At 48.5% G+C, this 23,083-nt stretch overlaps 2 protein-coding genes across 2 annotated transcripts in view; one reads left to right on the top strand and one right to left on the bottom strand.

The window, feature by feature from the left end:
* The first annotated feature begins 6,069 nt into the window (after positions 1 to 6,069).
* On the top strand, positions 6,070 to 7,606 carry CEBPD (CCAAT enhancer binding protein delta). The gene has a single exon (XM_052651855.1). The coding sequence runs from the start codon at positions 6,085 to 6,087 to the stop codon at positions 6,853 to 6,855; it is 771 nt and encodes a 256-aa protein (XP_052507815.1). The 5' UTR covers positions 6,070 to 6,084; the 3' UTR covers positions 6,856 to 7,606.
* A 541-nt stretch (positions 7,607 to 8,147) lies between these two features.
* SPIDR (scaffold protein involved in DNA repair) overlaps positions 8,148 to 23,083 on the bottom strand; it is a 284,321-nt gene continuing 269,385 nt past the window's right edge. The window contains exons 17-21 of the mRNA XM_052651854.1: positions 14,322 to 14,415; positions 13,472 to 13,589; positions 13,201 to 13,254; positions 11,286 to 11,351; positions 8,148 to 8,503 (exon numbers count right to left, since the gene is read on the bottom strand). Of these exons, the coding sequence (XP_052507814.1) occupies positions 8,369 to 8,503; positions 11,286 to 11,351; positions 13,201 to 13,254; positions 13,472 to 13,589; positions 14,322 to 14,415 (467 nt within the window). The 3' untranslated portion in view covers positions 8,148 to 8,368. The remainder of the gene's footprint in view (positions 8,504 to 11,285; positions 11,352 to 13,200; positions 13,255 to 13,471; positions 13,590 to 14,321; positions 14,416 to 23,083) is intronic.

The following is a 23,083-nucleotide window of genomic DNA, read 5'->3' on the forward strand; positions in this document are numbered from 1 at the left end:
TGTAGAAAACAAATAGTCAACAAAGATACAATGTATAGCACAGATAATTACAGCCATTATTTTGTAGTATCTGGAGTATAATGTGCAAAAAACACTTAATCACTGTTCTGTGCACCTGAAACTAACAAAATATTGCAAATCAAATATACTTTGTTAAAAATACAAAGAGGGTTTAAATTTTATACTTAACTTTCTGTCAGCATCTTTCGAATGAAAATGATGAACTTCCTCCACTAAGAGGTAAACTCATGATCTACAATTTATTTCTGCTCAACTATGAAAAGATGAAAGCATTTTCTCTAGTATCAGGAACAAGACGAGGATGCTCACCTTCACCACTTCTATTCAATATAGTTTTAGAAGTCCTAGCCACAGCAATCAGAGAAGAAAAAGACATAAAAGGAATCCAAATAGGAAAGAAAGAGGTAAAACTGTCACTGTTTGCTAATGACGTGCTACTACACATAGAAAACCCTAAAGATGCCAGCAGAAATCACAGACTTCGGTAAAGTTGCAGGTTATATACAAAATTAATATACAGAAATCTATTGCAGTTCTATACACTAACAATGAAATATCAGAAAAAGAAATGAAAGAAACAATCCCATTTACCATCACATCAGACAGGATAATGGTCAATACCAAAATCAGATTGATTAAATTCTTTGTAGCCGCAAAGATGACAAAGTTCTACAGAGTCACCAAAAACAAGACTAGGAGCTGAGTGTGGTTCAGATCATGAACTCCTTATTGCAAAATTTAGACTTAGATTGAAGAAAGTATGGAAAACCACTAGACCATTCGGGTATGACCTAAATCAATAGTGGTTATACAGTGGAAATGACAAATAGATTCAAGTAATTAGATCTGACAGAACTAGTGCCCAAAGAACTATGTACAGAGGTTTGAGATACTGTACATGAGGCAGTGATCAAGACCACCTCCAAGAAAAAGAAATGCAAAAAAGCAAAATGCTTGTCTGATAAGGCCTTACAAATACCTGAGAAGAGAAGAGAAGCTAAAGGCAAAAGAGAAAAGGAAAGACATACCCATTTGAAAGTAAAGTTCCAAAGAACAGCAAGAAGAGATAAGAAAGGCTTCCTCAGTGATCAATGCAAAGAAACAGAGGAAAACAATAGAATGGGAAAGACTAGAAGGCTCTTCAAGAAAATTAGAGATACTGAGGGAACATTTCATGTAAAGATGGACACAATAAAGGACAGAAACAGTATGGATCTAACAGAAGCAGAAGAGGTGGCAAGAATACACAGAAGAACTATACACAAAAGATCTTACTGACCTAGATAACCACGATGGTGTGATCACTCACCTAGAGCCAGACATCCTGGAATGAGAAGTCAAGTGGGCCTTAGAAAGCATCACTATGAACAAAGCTAGCAGAGGTGATGGAATTTCAGTTGAGCTATTTCCAATCCTAAAAGATGATGCTGTGAAAGTGCTGTACTCAATATGCCAGCAAATTTGGAAAACTCAGCAGTGGCACAGGACTGGAAAAAGTCAGTTTTTATTCCAATCCCAAAGGCAATGCCAAAGAATGTTCAAACTACTGCACAATTTCACTCATCTCACACGCTAGGAAAGTAATGCTAAAATTTCTCCAAGCCAGGCTTCAACACTCCGTGAACCAAGAACCAAGATGTTCAAGCTGGATTTAGAAAAACAGAGGACCAGAGATCAAATTGCCAGCATTCCTTGGATCCTAGAAAAAGCAAGAGAGTTCCAGAAAAACATCTACTTCTGTTTTATTGACAATGCCAAAGCCTTTGACTGTGTGGATCACAACAAACTAGAAAATTCTTCAAGAGATGAGAATACCAGACCACCTTACCTGCCTCCTGAGAAATCAATATGCAGTTCAAGAAGCAACAGTTAGAACCAGACATGGAACAACAGACTGGTTCCAAATTGGGAAAGGAGTATATAAAGGCTGTATACTGTCACCTTGTTTATTTAACTTATATGTAGAGTCAGTCAGTTCAGTTACTCAGTCGTGTCCACCTCTTTGCGACCCCATGGACTGCAGCATGCCAGGCTTCCCTGTCCATCACCAACTCCCAGACCTTACTCAAACTCATGTCCATTGAGTCGGTGATGCCATCCAACCATCTCATCCTCTGTTGTCCCCTTCTCCTGTCTTCAATCTTTCCCAGCATCAGGGTCTTAATGACTCTTCCCATCAGGAGACCAAAGTATTTGAGCTTCAGCTTCAGCATCAGTCCTTCCAATGAACTCTTGCTTTTCCTATGATCCAGAGGATGTTGGCAATTTGATCTCTGGTTCCTCTGCCTTTTCTAAATCCAACTTGAACATCTGGAAGTTCACGGTTCACATACTGTTGAAGCCTGGCTTGGAAAATTTTGAGCATTATTTTGCTAGCGTGTGAGATAAGTGCAGTTGTGCAGAATACACCATGAGAAATGCCGGGCCAGATAAAGCACAAGCTGGAATCAAAATTGCCAAGAGAAATATCAATAACCTCAGATATGCAGATGACACCACCCTTATGGCAGAAAGCCAAGAGGACTAAGAGGCTGTTGATTAAAGTGAAAGAGGAGAGTGAAAAAGCTGGCTTAAAATTCAGCATTCAAAAAACTAAGATCATGGCATCTGGTCTCATCATTTCATGGCAAGTAGATGGGGAAACAATGGAAACAGTGACAGACTTTATCTTCTTGGGCTCCAAAATAACTGCAGATGGTGACTGCAGCCATGAAATTTAAAAGACGCTTGCCGCTTGGAAGAAAAGCTATGACCAACCCAGACAGCATATTAAAAAGCAGAGACGTTGCTTTGCCAACAAAGGTCCATCTTGTCAAAGGTACGGTTTCTCCAGTAGTCATGTATGGATGTGAAAGTTGGACCATAAAGAAAGCTGAGAGCCAAAGAATTGATGCTTTTGAACTGTGGTGTTCTAAAAGACTCTTGAGAGTCCCTTGGACTGCAAGGAGATCATACCAATCAATCCTAAAGGAAATCAGTCTTGAATATTCATTGGAAGGACTGATGCTGAAGCTGGAATTCCAATACTTTGGCCACCTAATGTGAAGAACTGACTCATTGGAAAAGATTCTGATGCTGGGAAAGATTGAAGGCAGAAGGAGAAGGGGACAACAGAGGATGAGATGGTTGGATGGCATCATCAACTCAATGGACATGAGCCTGAGCAAGCTCCGGGAGTTGGTAATGGACATGGAGGCCTGGCGTGCTGCAGTCCATGGGGTCACAAAGAGCTGGACACGAGTGAGTGAGCTGAACTGAACAGACAGAATAAAACACACAGAAAAACTTACCCAAGAAGGTAAAGGGCTTCCTTGGTAGCTCAGCTGGTAAATAATCCACCTGCAATGCAGGAGATCCTGGTTTAAATCCTGGGTCGGGAAGATCCACTACAGACGGGACAGGCTACACACTCCAGTATTCCTGGGCTTCCCTAGTGGCTCAGCTAGTAAAGAATCTGCCTGCAATGTGGAAGACCTGCGTTCGATCCCTGGGGTGGGAAATCCCCTGGAGAAGGGACCAACTACCCAGTCCAGTATTCTGGCCTGGTAAATTCCATGGACTATATAGTCAATGGGGTTGCAAAGAGTCAGACACGACTGAGCAACTTGAACAAGGAGGCAAAAAATCTATAATCTGAAAACTAAAAGCCACTGATGAAAGAAACTGAAGATGATGTAAACAAATGGAAAGATATGCCTTGTTCTCAGACTGAAAGAATCAATATAGTTAAAAGGACCATACTACACAAGACCATCTGCCAATTCAATGGACTCCAATTCAATGCACACTGATGACCTGTGGCAGGGTTGACAGGCTGGGCTGGGGAGGTAAAGTGCTTCTCCTTCTTTTGTACTACTGGGAACATGAGCCAATTTGTGGCGGGTGGACACCTGACTCACAGAATAAATCTGTTCTCCGCTCTGGATGCTTTGTCATCTGGGGGCTCTGTCTCCTAAATTCCAGAGGCTGAAGTGAATGCAGAATTTCTGACTCATTACAGTAGGTTTTTAATAAAACACATAGGCTTTAGCAGTGCCATGGATGTGTGACCCCAATACCCAGTGGCTTCATTCTTATAGTCCTTACACAAAAAATATGAGAAAGAGGTTTATCTAAAAAGTCTGTCCTTGTAACTTCACTACTGTCTGACACAGAACAGGAGAATCATCCCCTGTAGAGGGCACTAAAGTCACACTTTCTGTCCTTTTGACACTGGCATGTCTCAGAAACTTTGTTTCAGACTTTAATTTGGAGAACTCTTCTTGCCTGTATCTTACACCTTATGAAGCACCCAAAAATGATTCCTTGTGAGGACTGACATGTGACCCCTCCAAGTTAGGAACAAGCCAGTCCCACTTTCTAGCCCTGACAGTGCCCCTTAGCTGGAGTGTGTTTCAGGCATGCCCAGTCCCCGGAATTTCTAGAGGACAGATGTACCTGGAAAGTCCATCTGAAGCACAGCATCTGAAAAACGTCCATAGCAACGTTCTACCGGACTGGGGGTGGGGGGTGGGGGGTGGGCAGAGAGAGTAGAGGAGATAACTTTATTCAGTTAAAAAACAGGGGAAATAAACAAGGGGGAATCCAAGGCTCCAACATTTTCAAGAAAACAATTTCTTATGTGACCGCCTCCTTTGGACAGTCCTACTCAGAAAACCACACGAAATCACTCAGAAAACTCAAGATTCCTAACAATGAGAAATCATGAACAACTTTGTATTTACCTTGGATAAATTAATACGAAAAGACAGTAGGCGGAGACATTTAAGAAATGAGTGTGAACTACTGACACAAAAGCTAAACTTTAAATCGTTTTATTGTATTTCGATTGCCTTTAAATGTCATAACAAATTCCTACTTTGTTGGTCTATGATCTTTCCTTTCTCATTTTTGGAAAAGGGAAGAAAATTCTTATCGAAAAGTTATCATTAATTACTACTTAATCTAAAAACTATGGGCGTAGCATCTCTCAAGCTCAATCCCAATTTGACATCCGAATCTACTAATCATGTCACCGAATTATTTTCAGGAGAATACGGTTTTCCGTGCAAGTATTTATTTTGCATTCCCTGACTAGGGAGGGCTTTAGTAAAGCGTTTTTTTTTTTTTTTTGACTTCCAAAATAAATGTCTTTTCTGAGGGTGTGCATGAACCACACATTAGAAGTTACTTTTGGAATACTGTGGAGGGTTGTGGGGCTTGTGGACTGCCTGGTGTTGGGAAGCAGCAAAACGAAAAAGGATGTGGACGGAGGCCCAGTCTGAAAACGGACTGTGATGTGAAAAATAGAACTACCCCGAAATGCCTGACCTGAATTGTAGCAAATGTTTACCAACAAAGCCAATTGACAGTCTTCTCAAGTTTTATAAGGTGAAGAGCTAGCAAGTTAATACCTTGTCAGAGCTACTAGTCTAAATATCATCTTTCTCCTAAAGGGGAATTACCCCACTGCTTTGGATCCAAAGTAGCTTCTTTTTGGAACACTGAACAGAAGAAAAAAAAAAGTAAAGACAGGTCCGAAGTTAAGACACCACCGCAAAATGGCACTGCTCTGTGGACCTGGAAGCAGGGTCCGGGGCGCGGGGCTCACGGGACTTGAGCTCAGAGTTCTCGGGCGCTCTTGGGGGTTCAGAGGCGCGCGGGGTTCGAGGCTCTCCTCGGCACTAGGCGCGCTCCCCAGACATGGCCGAGCCTCGAGGGGGCAGCGTCCCGACCTCCCCATCCCCGCGATCGGGAAGCACCGCGGCCCGAACTCCCTGAAGCTGCGGGGCAGCGCCCTGGTGCCCTAGTTCGCGAGCCGGTCCGGTGCCCCGTTCTGGTTCCGCCCCGGCTCCGCGGGCGCGGAGGCGCCGACCCACCAGCAGGAAGAAGGAGGCGCGGCCAAGGGAGGGTCGTTCCCGGCAGCGCCGCGCGGGCCGGGCCGGCGGGCAGGAAGCGCGGGGGAGGCGCGCGGGCGGGGGTCCCGCGGTTCGCGGCCGGGGCGGGGCGTGCGCGTCAGCCGGGCTAGAAAAGGCAGCGCCCGGCGCGCCCGGGGACCGCGCTCGCCGCCGGCCCGACGCCGCCATGAGCGCTGCGCTCTTCAGCCTGGACGGCCCAGCGCGCGGCGCGCCCTGGACGGCGGAACCCGCTGCCTTCTACGAGCCCGGCCGCGCGGGGAAGCCGGGTCGCGGAGCCGAGCCGGCCGCGCCCGCCATGTACGACGACGAGAGCGCCATCGACTTCAGCGCCTACATCGACTCCATGGCCGCCGTGCCCACCCTGGAGCTGTGCCACGACGAGCTCTTCGCCGACCTCTTTAACAGCAACCACAAAGCGGGCGCCCTGGAGCTACTGCCCGGGGGACCCGCGCGCCTCGGGGGCCCTGGCCCGGCGCCGCGACCCCTCAAGCGCGAGCCCGACTGGGGTGACGGCGACGCGCCCGGCTCCCTGCTGCCCGCGCAGGTGGCCGCGTGCGCGCAGACGGTGGTGAGCCTCGCGGCCGCTGCGCAACCCACACCGCCCGCGTCGCCAGAGCCGCCGCGCCGGAGCCCCGCGCCCCCAGCGCCCGGGCCCGCGCGAGACAAGGCGGCGGGCAAGCGGGGCCCGGACCGCGGCAGCCCGGAGTACCGGCAGCGACGCGAGCGCAACAACATCGCTGTGCGCAAGAGCCGCGACAAGGCCAAGCGGCGCAACCAGGAGATGCAGCAGAAGCTGGTGGAGCTTTCGGCCGAGAACGAGAAGCTGCAGCAGCGCGTGGAGCAGCTCACGCGGGACCTGGCCGGACTGCGGCGCTTCTTCAAGCAGCTGCCCGGCGCGCCCTTCCTGCCCGGCGCGGGGGCGGCGGACGCGCGGTGACGCGGGGGCCGCGCGGGCTGCGGCCGCATTGCCTGGAGCCGCCGGGCCGGACTCCCGCGCTTGGCCGGGACTCGGACAGCTGCCGCGTGGACCCTAAGTTAATGTGACGGCAGCTTCTTTACATCCTACGCCTAGGATGCAGCTAAGGTACATTCGTAAAAGAGACTTTTCCGACAAGCCTTTGTACTGTAGATACGAGGGAAAGACTGAGCATGCTCATTTTTTATACTGATTTTTACAGTATTTGTAAGAATAAAGACGCGTTAGACCCAATTTGATTCCTGCGCTCGCGGCCCTCCGAACCCGCAGGGGAGGGCGCGTCTGGCTGACTTGCACCCCGGGGCCGGTCATCCCGGGTTGCTTTGCTTCTCAAACAGGCCGAACTCCACCTGCGGGCGTGCTGGTTATCTTGCCGAGATCCGTTCGGGTGGAAGGTGCCCGCGCCCCGGGAACATGTTGGAAACCCTTTGGAGTGCGTCCCACCTCGAGTGGGGGTCTAGGGGCAAGGAGAAGGGGGCTCGGTTACCGGAAAACCAGCCCGACTCATCTTGGCTTTCGTGGGATTTGCTTTCACTTTCCTCACTTCTGTAGTCAGCTTCAAGTAGATTTTCCAAGTGCGTGAAGTACAAGTCATGTAGGAGATGGAAAGGACAGTCACAAAGCTACTTAAAACTGGCTACCTTGCCAGTACTTGTAATGTTTCAAAGATTAACCTGGACGAATAAATAAAGTCGTTGCCTTTCCCCCATGAGAGTGGGTCCTGGGCAGCCTTTCTTTGTCTTGGCTGCTACCTCTATATTATGTAATTTATTAATTGTGGCCTGTCATGATTATATTGTCATAAGGGAGGAAACAACATCTTTAGTGTCCAGAGATAACTAATCCGGGGTTTTACTTTTAACTCAGATACTCTGCCAACAAGGTGAACGATGACCCAGCTCTCCTGTGGCGGGGTGGCCTTGTCTCTGCACCCAGTGCTAACCAGACCTGTTGTTCTCACGTTATCTATACTTTACCCATAACAGTTTGACCTCTGACACAGTGCCCCCAGAACATTTTCCAAAAAATAATGAACTGCAAAGCACTTAGGTTGGACACTGACTGTGCAGGGCAGTAATAGACGAGAGGACAAAGGTTTGTCCTTTGCCGGGTATTCTTTGGGGAAATGTTAAAAGAAATGGGGAGAAAAACCTGTTGAATCATGGTAAAATTTGAACGGAACAGTTTAAAATTACAGTAGGACAAAATAATTTTTTCTACTGTATTATCTAAAATAAATATGAAGGCCTGAAGCTTATTTAAGCTTTAACATGCAGAAAGGTAATAAGAAATATATAATCATAGAGAAAAGTATTTTGATTTATAGTTTACAAAGCCATTTTACTAACATGAAGTTCCATTTCAAGATCATAAAGTACATTCACTCTGCCCAGGGTTAAGAAATTACCCAAACCACCACCACCTCTCAGCCACTTGGTAAAGTTCGCAGATCCTGTGGCCGTTGCTAGTATTCTCAAGAGGCTCTCCCCTCGCTCAGGAGCTCAACCTCCTCCAGTCCCATGCTGCTGGTCGGGTGGGTGGTGATGCACCGGACGAAACAGGGTAATGGCCCCACCTCCTTTCCGAGGACACTCCTCACATCGAAACTCTGCAGGGAGGAGAGGCAGGCTGGTTAGAGCAAACAGCCCTGGACACCCTGTTCCCCGGCGACTCAGCACACCACAGCCAGAGCAGGAGGCCCTTCCCTGGCCCGTGACCCTCTCGGAGGTGAGAATAGGCTGCGATACAAGCAAAGGAACTGCTTTTTTCTGGTAGCTGAGTTCATTTTTACACAAGTACATCAAGAATGTCTCTTACCGATGTCTGTCAGTGGATACAAGGTGCACACCTCTCAGCTAAGACAGAAGCTGGGGGGGAAGCACACGTGAAGCCGTGCCCCGGGTCCCAGCGGGAGCTCCATCATGCCTGCCACCGACTCCCACTTCCGTAGTCGACCAGCACTTCTGGTCAAGGACTTGCTCTGCCTGCCTCAACAAGGTCTCATCTCTCCCAGAGCTGCCCTGAGCTGAGCACCTCTCCCCACGTTGTAGAAAGGCCTGCCTTCCGTCTCACTGTCTGATGACAATCTCAGGGAACAGGTTAGCCGTGGGCACTCATGTCCATGTGGGAATGCAGAGCTCTAGGCGGTGGGGCCCGGGGACCAGGTGGGGCAGTATGTTGTGCCCTCCTGGTCTCCAGGTATCAGACCTCGGGACACTTTCTTTGGGGGAATAGGGCTGAATATAGAGAGGCTTACTGGTCTAGAGGAAGACTGAAGCCCCAGAAGGTCACGTGTTCGTTGGGAAGTTCCTCCGCAGGACCTGAGGTGCAGTGCTGAGGCTCCTCCCAGCCCTGCTCTGTGCCAGACACCTGATGGATGTCTGTGATCACTGAGTTCAGTGCTAACTTGCCCCGTCCAACATTGACATGTCCTGGCAGGGAGACCCAGGCCAGGCGGTCAGACAGCATGGCCAGGGTTGGCGCGTCTGTGTTCCTGATGGGCGCCTCACTGCCCTCAGCCCGTGTCTGGCTTCTTGTGAGCACGGTGTGGTGGGAGGGGGCCATCTTCTGCCCTGCTCAGGACCAGACACATGCCGTGAGGGGATCCAGACCGTGCGGGTGTCTGGCTCAGGGCCCAGCAAGGTCCCAGCCTACAGGAGCATAAGGGCCAGCCAGGGACCGGGGACATCTGTGACCTGTCTAGCCTTGTGACTGCTGCCCAGCAGAGCCGTGTCCAGACAGTGGGTCTGTGTGCACAGCGTGGACACAATGAGCCCTGAGATGGCTCCTTCTGCAGCAGTAAATGTCCAGATTGGTCTGGGATGTGGACGCTGTGAAGCCAGCTCACTGCAGCCCCCGTCTCCTACCTACAAGACAGGCACAGCACCAAATGCCGTTTCCCCACTGTGGTTCACAGGGAGCTCCGACCTCCCTGGTAGCATGCTTAGGTAAAGCGGGGGAGAGAGCTGAGGTCCAAGCAGGTGAAGAGGGGAAATGAAAGGATGAGACTGGACCATGTGGAGGCCTCCCGCTGGGCTCCTGTGGCCAAGACATCAAGGTCACAGCCCCTCGGTCACTCCCAGGGCTTCTGTGCTCATGAGGGGCCTCGCACAGGCGCAGTAGCAGGGAGGCGGCAGAGATGCTGGAGAAGGGGGCGGGAGGTTCCCACTCAGGGCTGGGAGGGCAATGGTGATGCTGTATGCCACTGTGTTGTCTACGAGGGCTTCCCCTGTGTGTATCCACGGGGGGCCCAGGTCCCCTGGATACAAGCACTGAACTCTGACTTGTGAAGAAAAGTCTGAAAAATACCCTCATAAAATGCCAGGTTTGGCAGCTATAGTTTTCAATAATAACTATCATTTATAAATGGAGATTTACTTATATCTATATTTGGGGGAAATTAACATGCAGAAGTTAAAAACAATCACTACCAAACTCACACGTGCTAGTCATATGAATACATGTATTTGTGTATATGAGTATAAAACGTGCCTCTGTTTTTAAAAGGTATGGTGTATTTTCTTTGACTCTTGCTTCTGTGATGTCACTCAGGTAGAGTGGTGGGTGTGACCACTGCCTTTACATCTGAAGCTGGACCTTGTTAAGTGGAGGCCTGAGACCAAACACTCCTGGGTCCTGACCAGAAGTGGCACAGTTTGTTCTGGGAATGCAGTCATGGTTCTCATGGAGAGTCATCTGATTCTTTGCAATTTGTGAATATACATCCGCACCCTAAACTGACAGAGTCCAGGCGATCTTCATGGCCAATGCCCCCACACAGGTCTCACCCACACCCGTGTCCACTTCCTTCCAGGTAGACATAAAGCCTGAGAATCCACTGAGTGCAGAGTTGGGGTTGGGGGTGACAAGCTTGGCACCTCCCCAGTCCTACTGGCCTCGCCTCTGCCAGCAGAGCAGCACAAAGGGGACACGGAGGTGCTCGCCACTGGGCCTCTTGGCCAGGGCACTGCTGCACATACCCCACACACGTGGATCACATACACACAAGCACACACAAGCCTCCTGAGCTCTCTAGGATGCAAGCAGTCGAAAAGTCGAATGTGTAGGAGGTACAGCCTGCCTCCATTAAAAGGGAATAAGCGAATGAGTGGCTTCCTACCAGGCCCTTCAGACTCCAGGCCCCTGAAGAGGGCAGGAGCCCGGGGCCCAGGAAAGGCACCCGGGTTACTGCAGGGCCCATGGGTGCTCTGGGTGCCATCCCCAACACTCGGCCATGGGCCTCGATTCGTTCTGCTGTGTTCTTGAGAATTCCCCCAGCATCCTCCACGGTAACGAGTTCCAAATGGCTCTGACACAGACAGAGCTCTCCTCCCTGAGGGCGCAAGGTGAGGTGGACCTGCCATATTTAGTGTCTGTTTAAAGCCCCCGACCTTGGAACTCTCCAATCCATGAGCCTTACCCAAGGACCAACAGTCACTGAACCACGGGCTCACCACCTGTGAAACACAGGACTTCCATCTGAAGAGAACACACGCAGGGTCCCTGTCGTCCCCACCCAGGCTGGCTACCCTCTAGGTGTCACTTGAGAAGACTGCGATGACCTTCCCTCTGCGGGTCTCTCTGCATCCAACAGGAGCCCTGTCCCTGTGGCCTCTCCAGTCAGCATGGCCTCTGCCCATCTTGAGGACAGCAGGTAACTGCTGATTCCCATCGCACTTGCACACGGTCAGGGACACCTGTCCACAAGCCCTCCTCGAGACATCAGTCCCCACCACTTGCACACGGTCAGGGACACCTGTCCACAAGCCCTCCTCGAGACATCGGTCCCCACCACACAGCAGCCCCTTGGATGAAGGTTTGTTGGGGGGAGGGGGAGGGGGGGTCACCAAGTTGCTCTAAAGAGGTGCATGAGGCCAGGGATTCGAGCTGGAACTGCAGCCAGACCAGGGCTCTTACAGATTCTGTGCACGGACATTCCGATTTACTCAAAACTCTGACATCTGGTGTAAAGTGAAGAGTGTAATAAGGGCCACTTCTCCCCCACCCCTAAGCCCAGGAGGGGCTGGCAAGCAGCTAGGAGGGCTGCATGGAGCCTCCTAATTCAGGCTGGATGCAGAGTGGGCCTGTGGCTGTGGGAACCCGTAGCTCTGCCGATGTGAGCGTCTCCTTTGCCAGCAACTGCAAGAGCTGTTCATGTCTGCCACCTGAGTTTTGAACCCTGAGGGCAGACATGCAAGCCCCTCACAGCTTCTGCACAGCTCTGACATGGACAGAGCTCTCTGCTCCATAAGGGTGTGAGGCAAGGCAGGTGTGTGAAATTAGGTGGGTGTGTAACGGAATGCAAGTGTGTAAGGTAAAGTGGGTGTATAAGGTGAGATAGGTGTGTAAGGTAATACCAGTGTGTAAGGTGAGCTGGATGTGTAAAGTGAGATGGGTATGCAAGGTGAGATGGGTGTGCAAGGTAAGGTAGGCATGTAGGTGAGGTGGGTGTGTAAGGTGAGGTAGGTGTGTAAGGTGAGGTGGGTGTGTAAGGGAATGCCAGTGTATAAATTGAGGTGGGAGTATAATGTAACAGGTGTGTAAGGTAACAGGTATGTGAGGTAAGGTGGGTGTGTAAGGTAAAGTGGGTGTGTAAGCTGATATGGATGTGTAAGGAGGTAGATGTGTAAGGTGAGATGGGTGTACAAGATAAGGTAGGCATGTAGGTGAGGTGGGTGTGTAAGGTGAGGTGGGTGTGTACGGTGAGGTAGGTGTGTAAGGTAAGGTGGGTGTGTAAAGGAATGCAGGTGTGTAAGGTGAGGTGGATGTGTAAGGGAATGCCAGTCTAAGTTGAGGTGGGTGTGTAAGGTAACAGGTGTGTGAGGTAAGTGGGTGTGTAAGGTAAGGTGGGTGTGTAAGGTGAGATGGATGTGTAAGGTAATGCCAGTGTGTAAAGTGAGGTGTGTATGCTCAGGTGGCAGTCTCTTTCAGGAGCATGCCTCACACCTCTTCACAAAGCCACCACCATTAAGTCAGGGCAGCTCTGAGAGGTTTCCATGCACTCAGACTCTAGAATACCCAGCAATTTAAAAACTGTATGTCTCAGATAGCTGTTCTACTAGGTCTAACTTGAAACCTTGAGACCATCCTATCACAGTGGAAGCCAGGGGACAGAGCCCCAGGCTCTGCTCCCCATCTCCTGCAGGACTGATGAGAAGAACCTCAGTTCCGAAAGGGAAAGGCGTGAGTCAGAGGAGGAAGCAGGGACCGAGCTGAGCCTCCAGAGTCTGACCTCTGTTGGTGCCCAGTACACGAGGAACAGGGAGAGGGGAGAAGCACACACCCAGGGGCTGGGCCTCCACTTACCCCATCCTCACAGGCAGCGAACCTCAGGAGTGAAGAGATGCTGTCTTGTAGCAGCTGCAAGAACCACCAAGGGGGCTGGGTCAGCACCCCACCCCACTCACCGGAAATACCCCTCCCAGGGACTGACGTGTGGCTCAAGGCCACCAGCTCCACCGCAGAGACTTGAGCCTTCCCTCCCCAGGAAGAGACCAGGAGAGGCAGCCCCCGCCTGGCCGCAGGTGAAGAGGCCCTGGAGATGGACACGGAGGCACCAGCCCCTGGCGGCTCCTACCTTGACCCTGATTGTGCACCGGGGTCGCGAGGCGGAGTCCAGGAAGACCTGCAGGTGCCTCCTGAGGATGGGCGAGGTGACCACGCGGGAGCAGTCCCCACAGGAGAAGGTGCCCCTACTGTTGGAGACAAGAGGGCAGAGAGTGGGAGCCTGGTGGGGACAGACATTCCCTGCACCCCGGTGTCTGGGTGTCACATTCAGAAACCCAGGTCTTGATACAGGCCCGAAGCAGCTTGGGCGCAGAGATCTGGCCACTTGTAGGGTGGCCGGAGGAGGGAGAGACCTGGCAGGGAGCTCACCCGGCTGAGCACCCGGCCAACAAGGGGCGGGGCCACGGAGACCTGCTCTGGTCACCTTCGTCCCTGCTCCTTCCTGCCTCCCAAGAACCTAGTTCCACGCTCCTGCTGTCTCCAAGCCCTGCCCCGCGCTGTCTGGTCTGGGCCTGAGGCCACCACCCAGGAGGTGTCCAGCAGCAGGAAAGTGAGGGCGCCCTGGGTGCCTCTAACGGCCAGTGGGGCCAGAGGACTGGCTCGGAGGATGGGCCCAGGGTGTGTGTGGGGCAGGGGGCAGTAATGCTGGGCAGGAAGGGACGTCAGCTTGTGAAGGGTCGCCCGTGCGGTCACCAGCGTGCCACACATTTGTGTTTGCCCTGAGTTCTTTCTCTCCCATCTGACAACGGAGGAGCTGAGGAAGCCCGCTCTTTTCTCTTCTAGGACCAGAGGAGCCTCAGGGAGCAGCAGGAGCCCAGCGGTGACCTGGGGAGAAAACGCGCCCAGCCTCCCACGGCAGCTTGGCCGCCCCATGTGCCCCCTTGGCCCCAGGCCGCAGGGTTCCTGGTGGCTGCCCCTACCTGTCTGCCAGGCTCCGTTCCAGTCTCTCGCTGCCACACAGATCACACACAGGCCACGAGCAGGCGGTGCTCTCGTCCACAGCGACCACAGTGCCTGGGATCAGGGAAGCAGAGCTGGGCTCAGAGGCAGCTCTGTCCCCCAGCCTCTCTGTGCCCCTCAGGTCACAGATGGTAACGGGAGGTGCCCAGGTTTGTTTCCTCAATTTTGAGTTTATAGATAAGCTCCTAAACTTATGCACCTCTGAGGGTTTTTGCCATCTCTGGGCTCACACTTTTGGGTACAGTGACTCCACTCCATGGGCCCATTCTGGGGGAAAGGCTCTTCACGGAAGGGGCCAAGTAGACAGATGCCAGATAAGCTCCTAAACTTATTATTATTACTTCCCTGGTGGCTCACACGGTGAAGCATCTGCCTACAATGTGGGAGACCCAGGTTCAATCCCTGGGTTGGGAAGATCTCCTGGAGGAGGAAATGGCAACCCACTCCAGTATTCTTGCCTGGAAAATCCCATGGACAGAGGAACCTGGTAGGCTATAGTCCATGGGGTTGCAAAGAGTTGGACACGACTGAACAACTTCACTTTCACTTTCAAACTTATTATAATTCCCATTTATTGCACTAAATTACAGCAAAGGACAAGTTTTAAAGCGTAAGCCTATTACCAGCTACCCGAGTATTTTCATCTTTGCCTTCTCCCAGCATACGTGTTATGAGTACGTGACAAGCACGCATGCCTGTGCCGTCACGTCCTGCCCTGAGGCTCTGCATGGCTGAAGATTTATGTCAGGGTTCCCCTGACCACTCTCCAGACTGGACACTAGGCATCCAAACTGCTCTAGGACAAGGCAGCAGGCATCTGTCTACTTGGCCCCTTCCGTGAAGAGCCTTTCCCCCAGAATGGGCCCATGGAGTGGAGTCACTGTACCCAAAAGTGTGAGCCCAGAGATGGCAAAAACCCTCAGAGGTGCATCCCACAGAACCTCTGGCTCACACTGTTCACACTGGCCCACTGCCTGGATGTTTACAGGAAGTATCTGCCTCCTGGATGGTGGAATAGAATCCCACAGCTAGGTTTCCACTTTCTTGATAAGGAAAGATTCTTACTGGTTTGTTAGGATCTCCTCTTATGTGGTTCCTCTATTTCTCTTTACTCCAACATTTGTGATTTATTTATTCAACAAACAAATATGTATACAATGTTTTTTAGTGTAGGATATACATGTAGCACTGTGAACATAAGAGTAAATGCCACAATCTACAAATGGACTCCACAGTCTGACTGGGAAAGCAGATAAACAAATGAGTAAAAATATAATGAAATATGGGAGACAATATCCACAAAAGACACTCTGATAAAGGATTGCTATGCAAAATATACAAATAACTGTTAAGACTCAATAATAAGAACTAGAATAACCTGATTAAAAAATGGGCCAAAAACTTTAACAGACACTTCGCCAGAGAAGATACACCGATGACAAAGAAGCACATGAAAAGATGTCCAGTGTCACGTCATGAGGGAAATGCAAACGAACACAGCAATGAGACACCCTGCACACCTATGAACACAGAAGTGAGACACCCTTGCACACCTATGAACACAGCAGTGAGACACCCCTGCACACCTATGAACACAGTAGTGAGACACCCTGCACACCTATGAACACAGAAGTGAGACACCCCTGCACACCTATGAACACAGCAGTGAGACACCCCTGCACACCTATGAACACAGCAGTGAGACACCCCTGCACACCTATGAACACAGCAGTGAGACACCGCTGCACACCTATGAACACAGTAGTGAGACACCCTGCACACCTATGAACACAGAAGTGAGACACCCCTGCACACCTATGAACACAGCAGTGAGACACCCCTGCACACCTATGAACACAGCAGTGAGACACCGCTGCACACCTATGAACACAGCAGTGAGACACCGCTGCACACCTATGAACACAGCAGTGAGACACCCCTGCACACCTATGAACACAGAAGTGAGACACCACTGCACACCTATGAACACAGCAGTGAGACACCCTGCACACCTATGAACACAGAAGTGAGACACCCCTGCACACCTATGAACACAGCAGTGAGACACCCCTGCACACCTATGAACACAGCAGTGAGACACCGCTGCACACCTATGAACACAGCAGTGAGACACCGCTGCACACCTATGAACACAGCAGTGAGACACCCCTGCACACCTATGAACACAGTAGTGAGACACCCTGCACACCTATGAACACAGAAGTGAGACACCCCTGCACACCTATGAACACAGCAGTGAGACACCCCTGCACACCTATGAACACAGAAGTGAGACACCACTGCACACCTATGAACACAGAAGTGAGACACCCCTGCACACCTATGAACACACCAGTGAGACACCCCTGAACACCTATGAACACAGCAGTGAGACACCCCTGCACACCTATGAACACAGCAGTGAGACACCCCTGCACACCTATGAACACAGCAGTGAGACACCCCTGCACACCTATGAACACAGTAGTGAGACACCCTGCACACCTATGAACACAGCAGTGAGACACCCCTGCACACCTATGAACACAGTAGTGAGACACCCTGCACACCTATGAACACAGAAGTGAGACACCCCTGCACACCTATGAACACAGCAGTGAGACACCCCTGCACACCTATGAACACAGAAGTGAGACACCACTGCACACCTATGAACACAGAAGTGAGACACCCCTGCACACCTATGAACACACCAGTGAGACACCCCTGAACACCTATGAACACAGCAGTGAGACACCCCTGCACACCTATGAACACAGCAGTGAGACACCCCTGCACACCTATGAACACAGCAATGAGACACCACTGCACACCTATGAACACAGCAATGAGACACTGCTGCATACCTACAGAGACGGCTAAGTCCTGAGCACTGACGCACCAAATGGTTCTGAGAATGTGGAGCAACAGGAGCTTGCAGTCACTGCTGGTGGTAATAAAACATGGACGGCTACTGTGGACGGTTTGGCAATTTCTTAGGCAATTAAACACTATCCTATGGTACAATGAACCAATCACACTCCTTGGTATTTTCACAAAGGAGTTGAAAACACAGGTCCACATAAACACTGGCATGTGGCTATTTACTCTTAATTACCAAAACATGGAAGCAACCAAGAAGTCCTTCAGTAGGTGAATGGATACATAAAGTGTGGCTTACCTAGAAAGTGCAACAGTGTTCAGTAATTTTTAATAAATGAGCTCTCCTGTCATGAAAAGACATGAAGGAACTTTAAATGCATATTACTAACTGAAAGAAGCCAATCTCAAAAGGCTACAGACTGTATGATTCCAACTATAGGACATTGTAGCAAAAGCAAAACTATACAGATTGTGAAAAGATCAGTGGTTGCCAGGTATTAAGGGGGAGAGAGGGCTGAAGTGGTGGAGCACAGACGTTTTAGGTCAGGAAAACCACTCGGTACAACACTCTAATGATGGCTGCATGTCATAAGTTCGTCTAAATCCACGCAATGTAGTCACCAAGAGTGACCCCGGCTATAGCTATGACTCTGGGTGATGACAATGTGTCGGTACAGGTTCATCAGTTACAATAAATGCACCATCTGGTGGGAATGCTGACGGTGGGGGAGGTTGTGCATGTGTGGGGGTAGAAAGAATGTGCAAAATCTCTGAACCTTCTGCTCAATTTTGCTAAAACTGCTCTAAAAACTAGTGTCTTGAAAAAAAAAAAAGTAGAATATAAAATACATGCTAAATTGAGAAATGGAAAAGACCCCTGAGAGGGGCATAAGAGAGGCCCTCTAGGCTGGCCTAAGTGTCAGGGGAGGCTTCCTGAAAGAATGGAGCTGAGGTGGGGCTGCTGGTAGGGAGGGGCACAGGTCCACCCTTTGCCCTGAGGTGGGACTGAAGGCCAGAGTGGCAGAGAAAAAGGCAGGTGAGACAGCAGGCCAGCACCTTCCAAGTCTCCTTGGGATTCTAGACTTGATCTTGGAAGGGATGAGAAGCCAGGAATGAATTTTAAACAGGAGACTGAGTTGGTCTAATTTTCTTAGAATGTGAAGCACTGTACATATCATCAAGATACACTGCGAATCTCAGACCATCCTTGTTGAAGAGTGGTGAAATGAGACATCTGAGAAAAAGTAAGATGTGAACTAAGTTTCCAGAGAAACAGGAGAGTCATCCTTCCCACTCTTGGAGCAAAGAATTTAATTTTCCACTAGAACAAACATTAGGAGAAAATTTATCTGCAGAGGATAAAATAATGAGAACTAAGTAGGCTTGGTTTATTAAAACGCATTCCTGCAATGCATCCTTGAATGACTTTTTGAAAACGAAAATAATGCCTCCTGATTTAAAAAAGACTGCCTAGCTAATTTCATTGCTCTTACAAATCTAATCAAGATTGAGTCAAAGTTAAGCCAGTAAAAGGCTGAAAGTTAAGCCAGTAAAAGCTCAAAGCACAGCCGGAAGGCGCGTCTTCACAGAGGGCAGAATCCAAGCTGAAGGGAGGGCTTCCAGCACAGAGACTCAATCACACAGTTATGGTGTCTGCTAAATGAATTAAGAAAAAGAAGACTGCTACAAACCACAGTTCCTTTTATCCTAGGGTACCCGTGAGTGCTAACAATATTTACAATTACATGGGATTAAGCAATTTCCTTCCAATTACAGAACACAACTCGAGCTGAGGAAATATATTTTGTCTGGGGTCTTCACACCACTGGCAACCCCCTAGTGGCAAGCAGGCGATGGCTGGATCTGGGTTCGATCCCTGGCTCCCAGTGTGCATAAAAGTTATGTCCACACTATACTATGGCTTATTAAATGTGCAACTAATGCATATTGTCTAAAAAACCTTAATTAAAGAATACTTAATTGCTAAATTACACTAACCGTCATCTCAGCCTTCAGCAAGTTGAAATCTTTTTGTAATAGTAGCATCAAAGATCACTGATCACAGATCACCATGACAAATATAACCATAATGAAAAAAATTGAAATACTGCATGAATTACCAAAATGTGACGCCAAAACACGAAGTGAGCTACTGAAAAAACAGCAGGGATAGACTTGCTCGACACACGTCTGCCACAAACCTTCAATTTGTAAAAACCATAGTATCTACCAAGCACTATAAAATGAAGTAAGCCTGTATTAAAGAAATTGAATCAATAATTCATAACTTTCCAAAACAAAGCACCAGGCCCAGAGGAGTTCACTGATCAATTCGAGCAAACATTTAAGAAAGAAATTATACCAATCCTGTGCAGTTCCCTCCAGAAGACAGTAGCAGAGGGAGTACTTCTCAACTCATCCCCTAACAACAACATGCACCTAATTCCAAACCCAGATAAAGACACTACCTGAAAGGACAACTACAGACCAGGATCTCTCATGAACAGAGCTGTAAAAGGCCTCAGCAAGATATCAGCCATCTAATCCAACTACATTAAAAAAAAGGATTATACCATGACCAAACAGGACTTATTCCAGGTTAATAAGCCAATTCAGTATTTTAAAAAATCAACTACTGTAATTCATCACAGGGCTTCCCTGGAGGCTCAGCACTAAAGAATATACACCAGTGCAGGAGACACGGGTTCAATCCTTGGGTCGGGAAGATCCCCTGGAGAAGGAAATGGAAACCTACTCCAGTATTCTTACAAGGAAATTCCATGGACAGAGGAGCCTGGTGGGCTACAGTCCATGGGGTCATAAAGAATCAGACATGACTTACTGACTAAATAACAACAACAACAGTCTATCATATCAACAGAATAAAGAAGAAAAATCATATGATCATATCAATAGATGTAGAAAAGCCACTTGACAAAATCCAATACCCAGTGATGATAAAAACTCTCATTAATCTAGGAAAAGAGGAAGTTTCCTCACCTTGGTAAAGAACATTTATTAAAAGCCTACAGTTGGAATAAACCAATAAAGAAGTTCTGTGATTTAGGAAAGGATGACCCTAAAGGATTAATACAGAGGAGGCCTAGGTGACAGCTGACAGCAGAGCAACCAGTCAAGGAAGGTTCAGAGGGACAGAAGGCCCTAGGAGAGAAATTACACAGGAAAAGGATGGCTCCAAAGATCTGTCACCATTTTTGAGGATTTGGAAAATAATTAAGAGTGGAGAGCAGGCAGTGTAAGTAAAACAAAATTCAACACAAAACTCCATGAAAAGAATCATACAAGAAAGGAAATAGAGCATGTACTAGTTTCCTGTTCAGCGAAAAATATTGACATAATCATTATAATAAAAATACCATTTACTGTTTTTCATCTATGAGGCTCAACCTGCAGACAAAGGGCAAAGCTTTACAGCTACAGAACGGAACATTATCGATCTTAATAATCAGAACTGACTGGAGGGGAAGTAAGAGACCGGTACATTCTTTCCCTTCAATATATGGAATAAAGAGATATTATCTTTAGCTGAGTAAACAACAAACACTCAAAACCCTGACAGCTGACATCACTGACTAATGGTGGGAAAGGTGGTGCTTTCTCCTTGAGATCAGGAACTGGGCAAGGAGGTCTCTCTCATCACTTCTCTTCAATCTGGTGCTGGGAGTCCAGCTAAGATGAGAAGCCCAGAAAAAGAAATAAAATGGATAGAGACTGGGAGTGAAGAAAAACTTGTCCTTGTTCACAAGTGACAGTTTCCTATATAGACTATCTCAAAGAATCAATAAGAAAAAATCTAGCACTACAAAATGATTGCAGCTAGGTTGTAGGATACAAAGTTAAAATACAAAAGTCAATTGCTTTCCTATCCACTAACAATGAACAAGTGAAATTTTAAATTAAAAACACAATACCATTTATATTAGCTAAAATAAATGAAATACTTAGGTATAAGTGCAGTAAAATACATACAGATCTATATGAGAAAAACTATAACACTGCTGAAATACATCAAAGATCAAAACTATAAGAGAGGTATTCCATGTTCACGTACAGGAAGACTGAACACTGTTAAGATGTACATTTTTTCTAAGGTGCACTACAGATTCAACACGATTCTAATCAAAAGCACAGCAAGTCACTTTGTGGATACCATAAGCCAAGTTTCAAGCTTACATGGGAGGCAGAAAGGCCTAGAGTAGGCAAGACAATACTGGAGGAGAATGGAGCTGGAGGACAGACACACAGTAGAGCCACCGTCATCAAGACAGCATCTTACCCTCAAAAGAAAAAACCAAGGCAACAGACCAGAGAGCCCAGAAACACACCCACATGAACACAGTCAACTGATCTGACATTTCAACAGAGAAAGACAGTGTTTCCAATAGTGTTACAACAACTGACAAACACCTGGGGAAAAAATGAATCTAGAAAAAGAGCTGACCTCTTTTACAAAATTTCACTCAAAATGGATTGTATACTTAAGTGTAAAAAGCAAAACCATAAAATTCCTAGAAGAAAACAGGAGAAAAATCTGGGTGACCTTAGTCTGGCAATGAGTTTTTAAATACAACATCAAAACCACAGTTCATGGGGAAAAATAAGTCTATGTCGGACTTCATTAAAATTAAAACTGGTCCACAAAAGACACTGTTAAGAGATGAGATGCCATAGATGGGAAAAGATATTTGCAAAACACCTATCTAGGACAGGACTGCTATCCGAAATACATGAAAAACTCAAAAAACTCAATAAGAAAGTGAACAACCCGAATAAAAATGGACCAAAGCCCTTGGCAGACACCTCACCACAAAAGATATACAGATGTCAAATAAACATAGGAATGATGCTCCATAGAAAATGCTGTCAGAAAAAGGCAAACTGAATCAGCAACCTGACACCAGCACACACCTGTGAGAATGACGGACGATCTACAACCTGAGAATACCCAGTGCTGGGAGGACGGAGCAGGGGGATGTCACCTGTCACAGCTCTGCTCCGGGAGCGCGAGGCAGCCTGTGTCGGCCCAGGGTCACTCCACGGGCACTGCTGGCCAGAGCCCCGCCACCAACACTGCCCCTCTCCAGACAGGTCACAGTGGACACCTGATCTCCCTCATCTTGGGCTGTACCTCCCAACAGTCCCTTTGGTCACCACATCTGGACATGGGATGTTCAGTCTCAGCCTCATGTCCTACCCTCTGAAGGGTCACTTCCTACAGATGCCTCCCCATCATGCGTGGAGGGAGCACAGCTTATGCTGCTGCTGTTTGTGATTGTGGCCCACATGAAAACTATGTCAGACATCAGGAATACACCCAAAGAACAGGAAGTAGATGTCCACCCAAGGACCTTACATGAAAATTCACAGAAGCATGAATTATAGGATCAAAAAAGTGTGCATCAACTGATGAATGGATAAATAAAACAGGGTCTGTCCATATGATGGACTATTCAGCCCCAGAAAGGAACAAAGCCTGAGAAACGCCTTGAAAATGTCCTGCTGAGTGCCAGCAGCCAGAAGCCAAGGAGCACACACTGTATGATTCATTCACATGAGTGTCCATGAGGCAGGAGGCAGAGGAGTGGGAGCCAGGGGCTGGGAGGCGACGGGACATGAGTGCTGACAGACACGGGTTTCTCTCTGGAGCTAGTTAGTGGCGATGGCTGCACAACTGTATGAATACACTACAATGAGTTGCACACTTTAAAAAGGTGAGTTTCTGCTCAATGACACTGTGATTGAGAACCAGACTGCCACTGTTTTCAAAGCCAGTGAGAAGACAAAAGCCAAAACATAAACGAGGAGGTGGCTGCACAAT

This window comes from Budorcas taxicolor, chromosome 14 (assembly GCF_023091745.1).
Source record: "Budorcas taxicolor isolate Tak-1 chromosome 14, Takin1.1, whole genome shotgun sequence".
In the NCBI taxonomy this organism is placed as follows: Eukaryota; Metazoa; Chordata; class Mammalia; order Artiodactyla; family Bovidae; genus Budorcas; species Budorcas taxicolor.

Coding starts and splice junctions, on each gene's coding strand:
- CEBPD (XM_052651855.1), top strand. CDS start 6,085: ATGAGCGCTGCGCTCTTCAGCCTGGACGGCCCAGCGCGCGGCGCGCCC.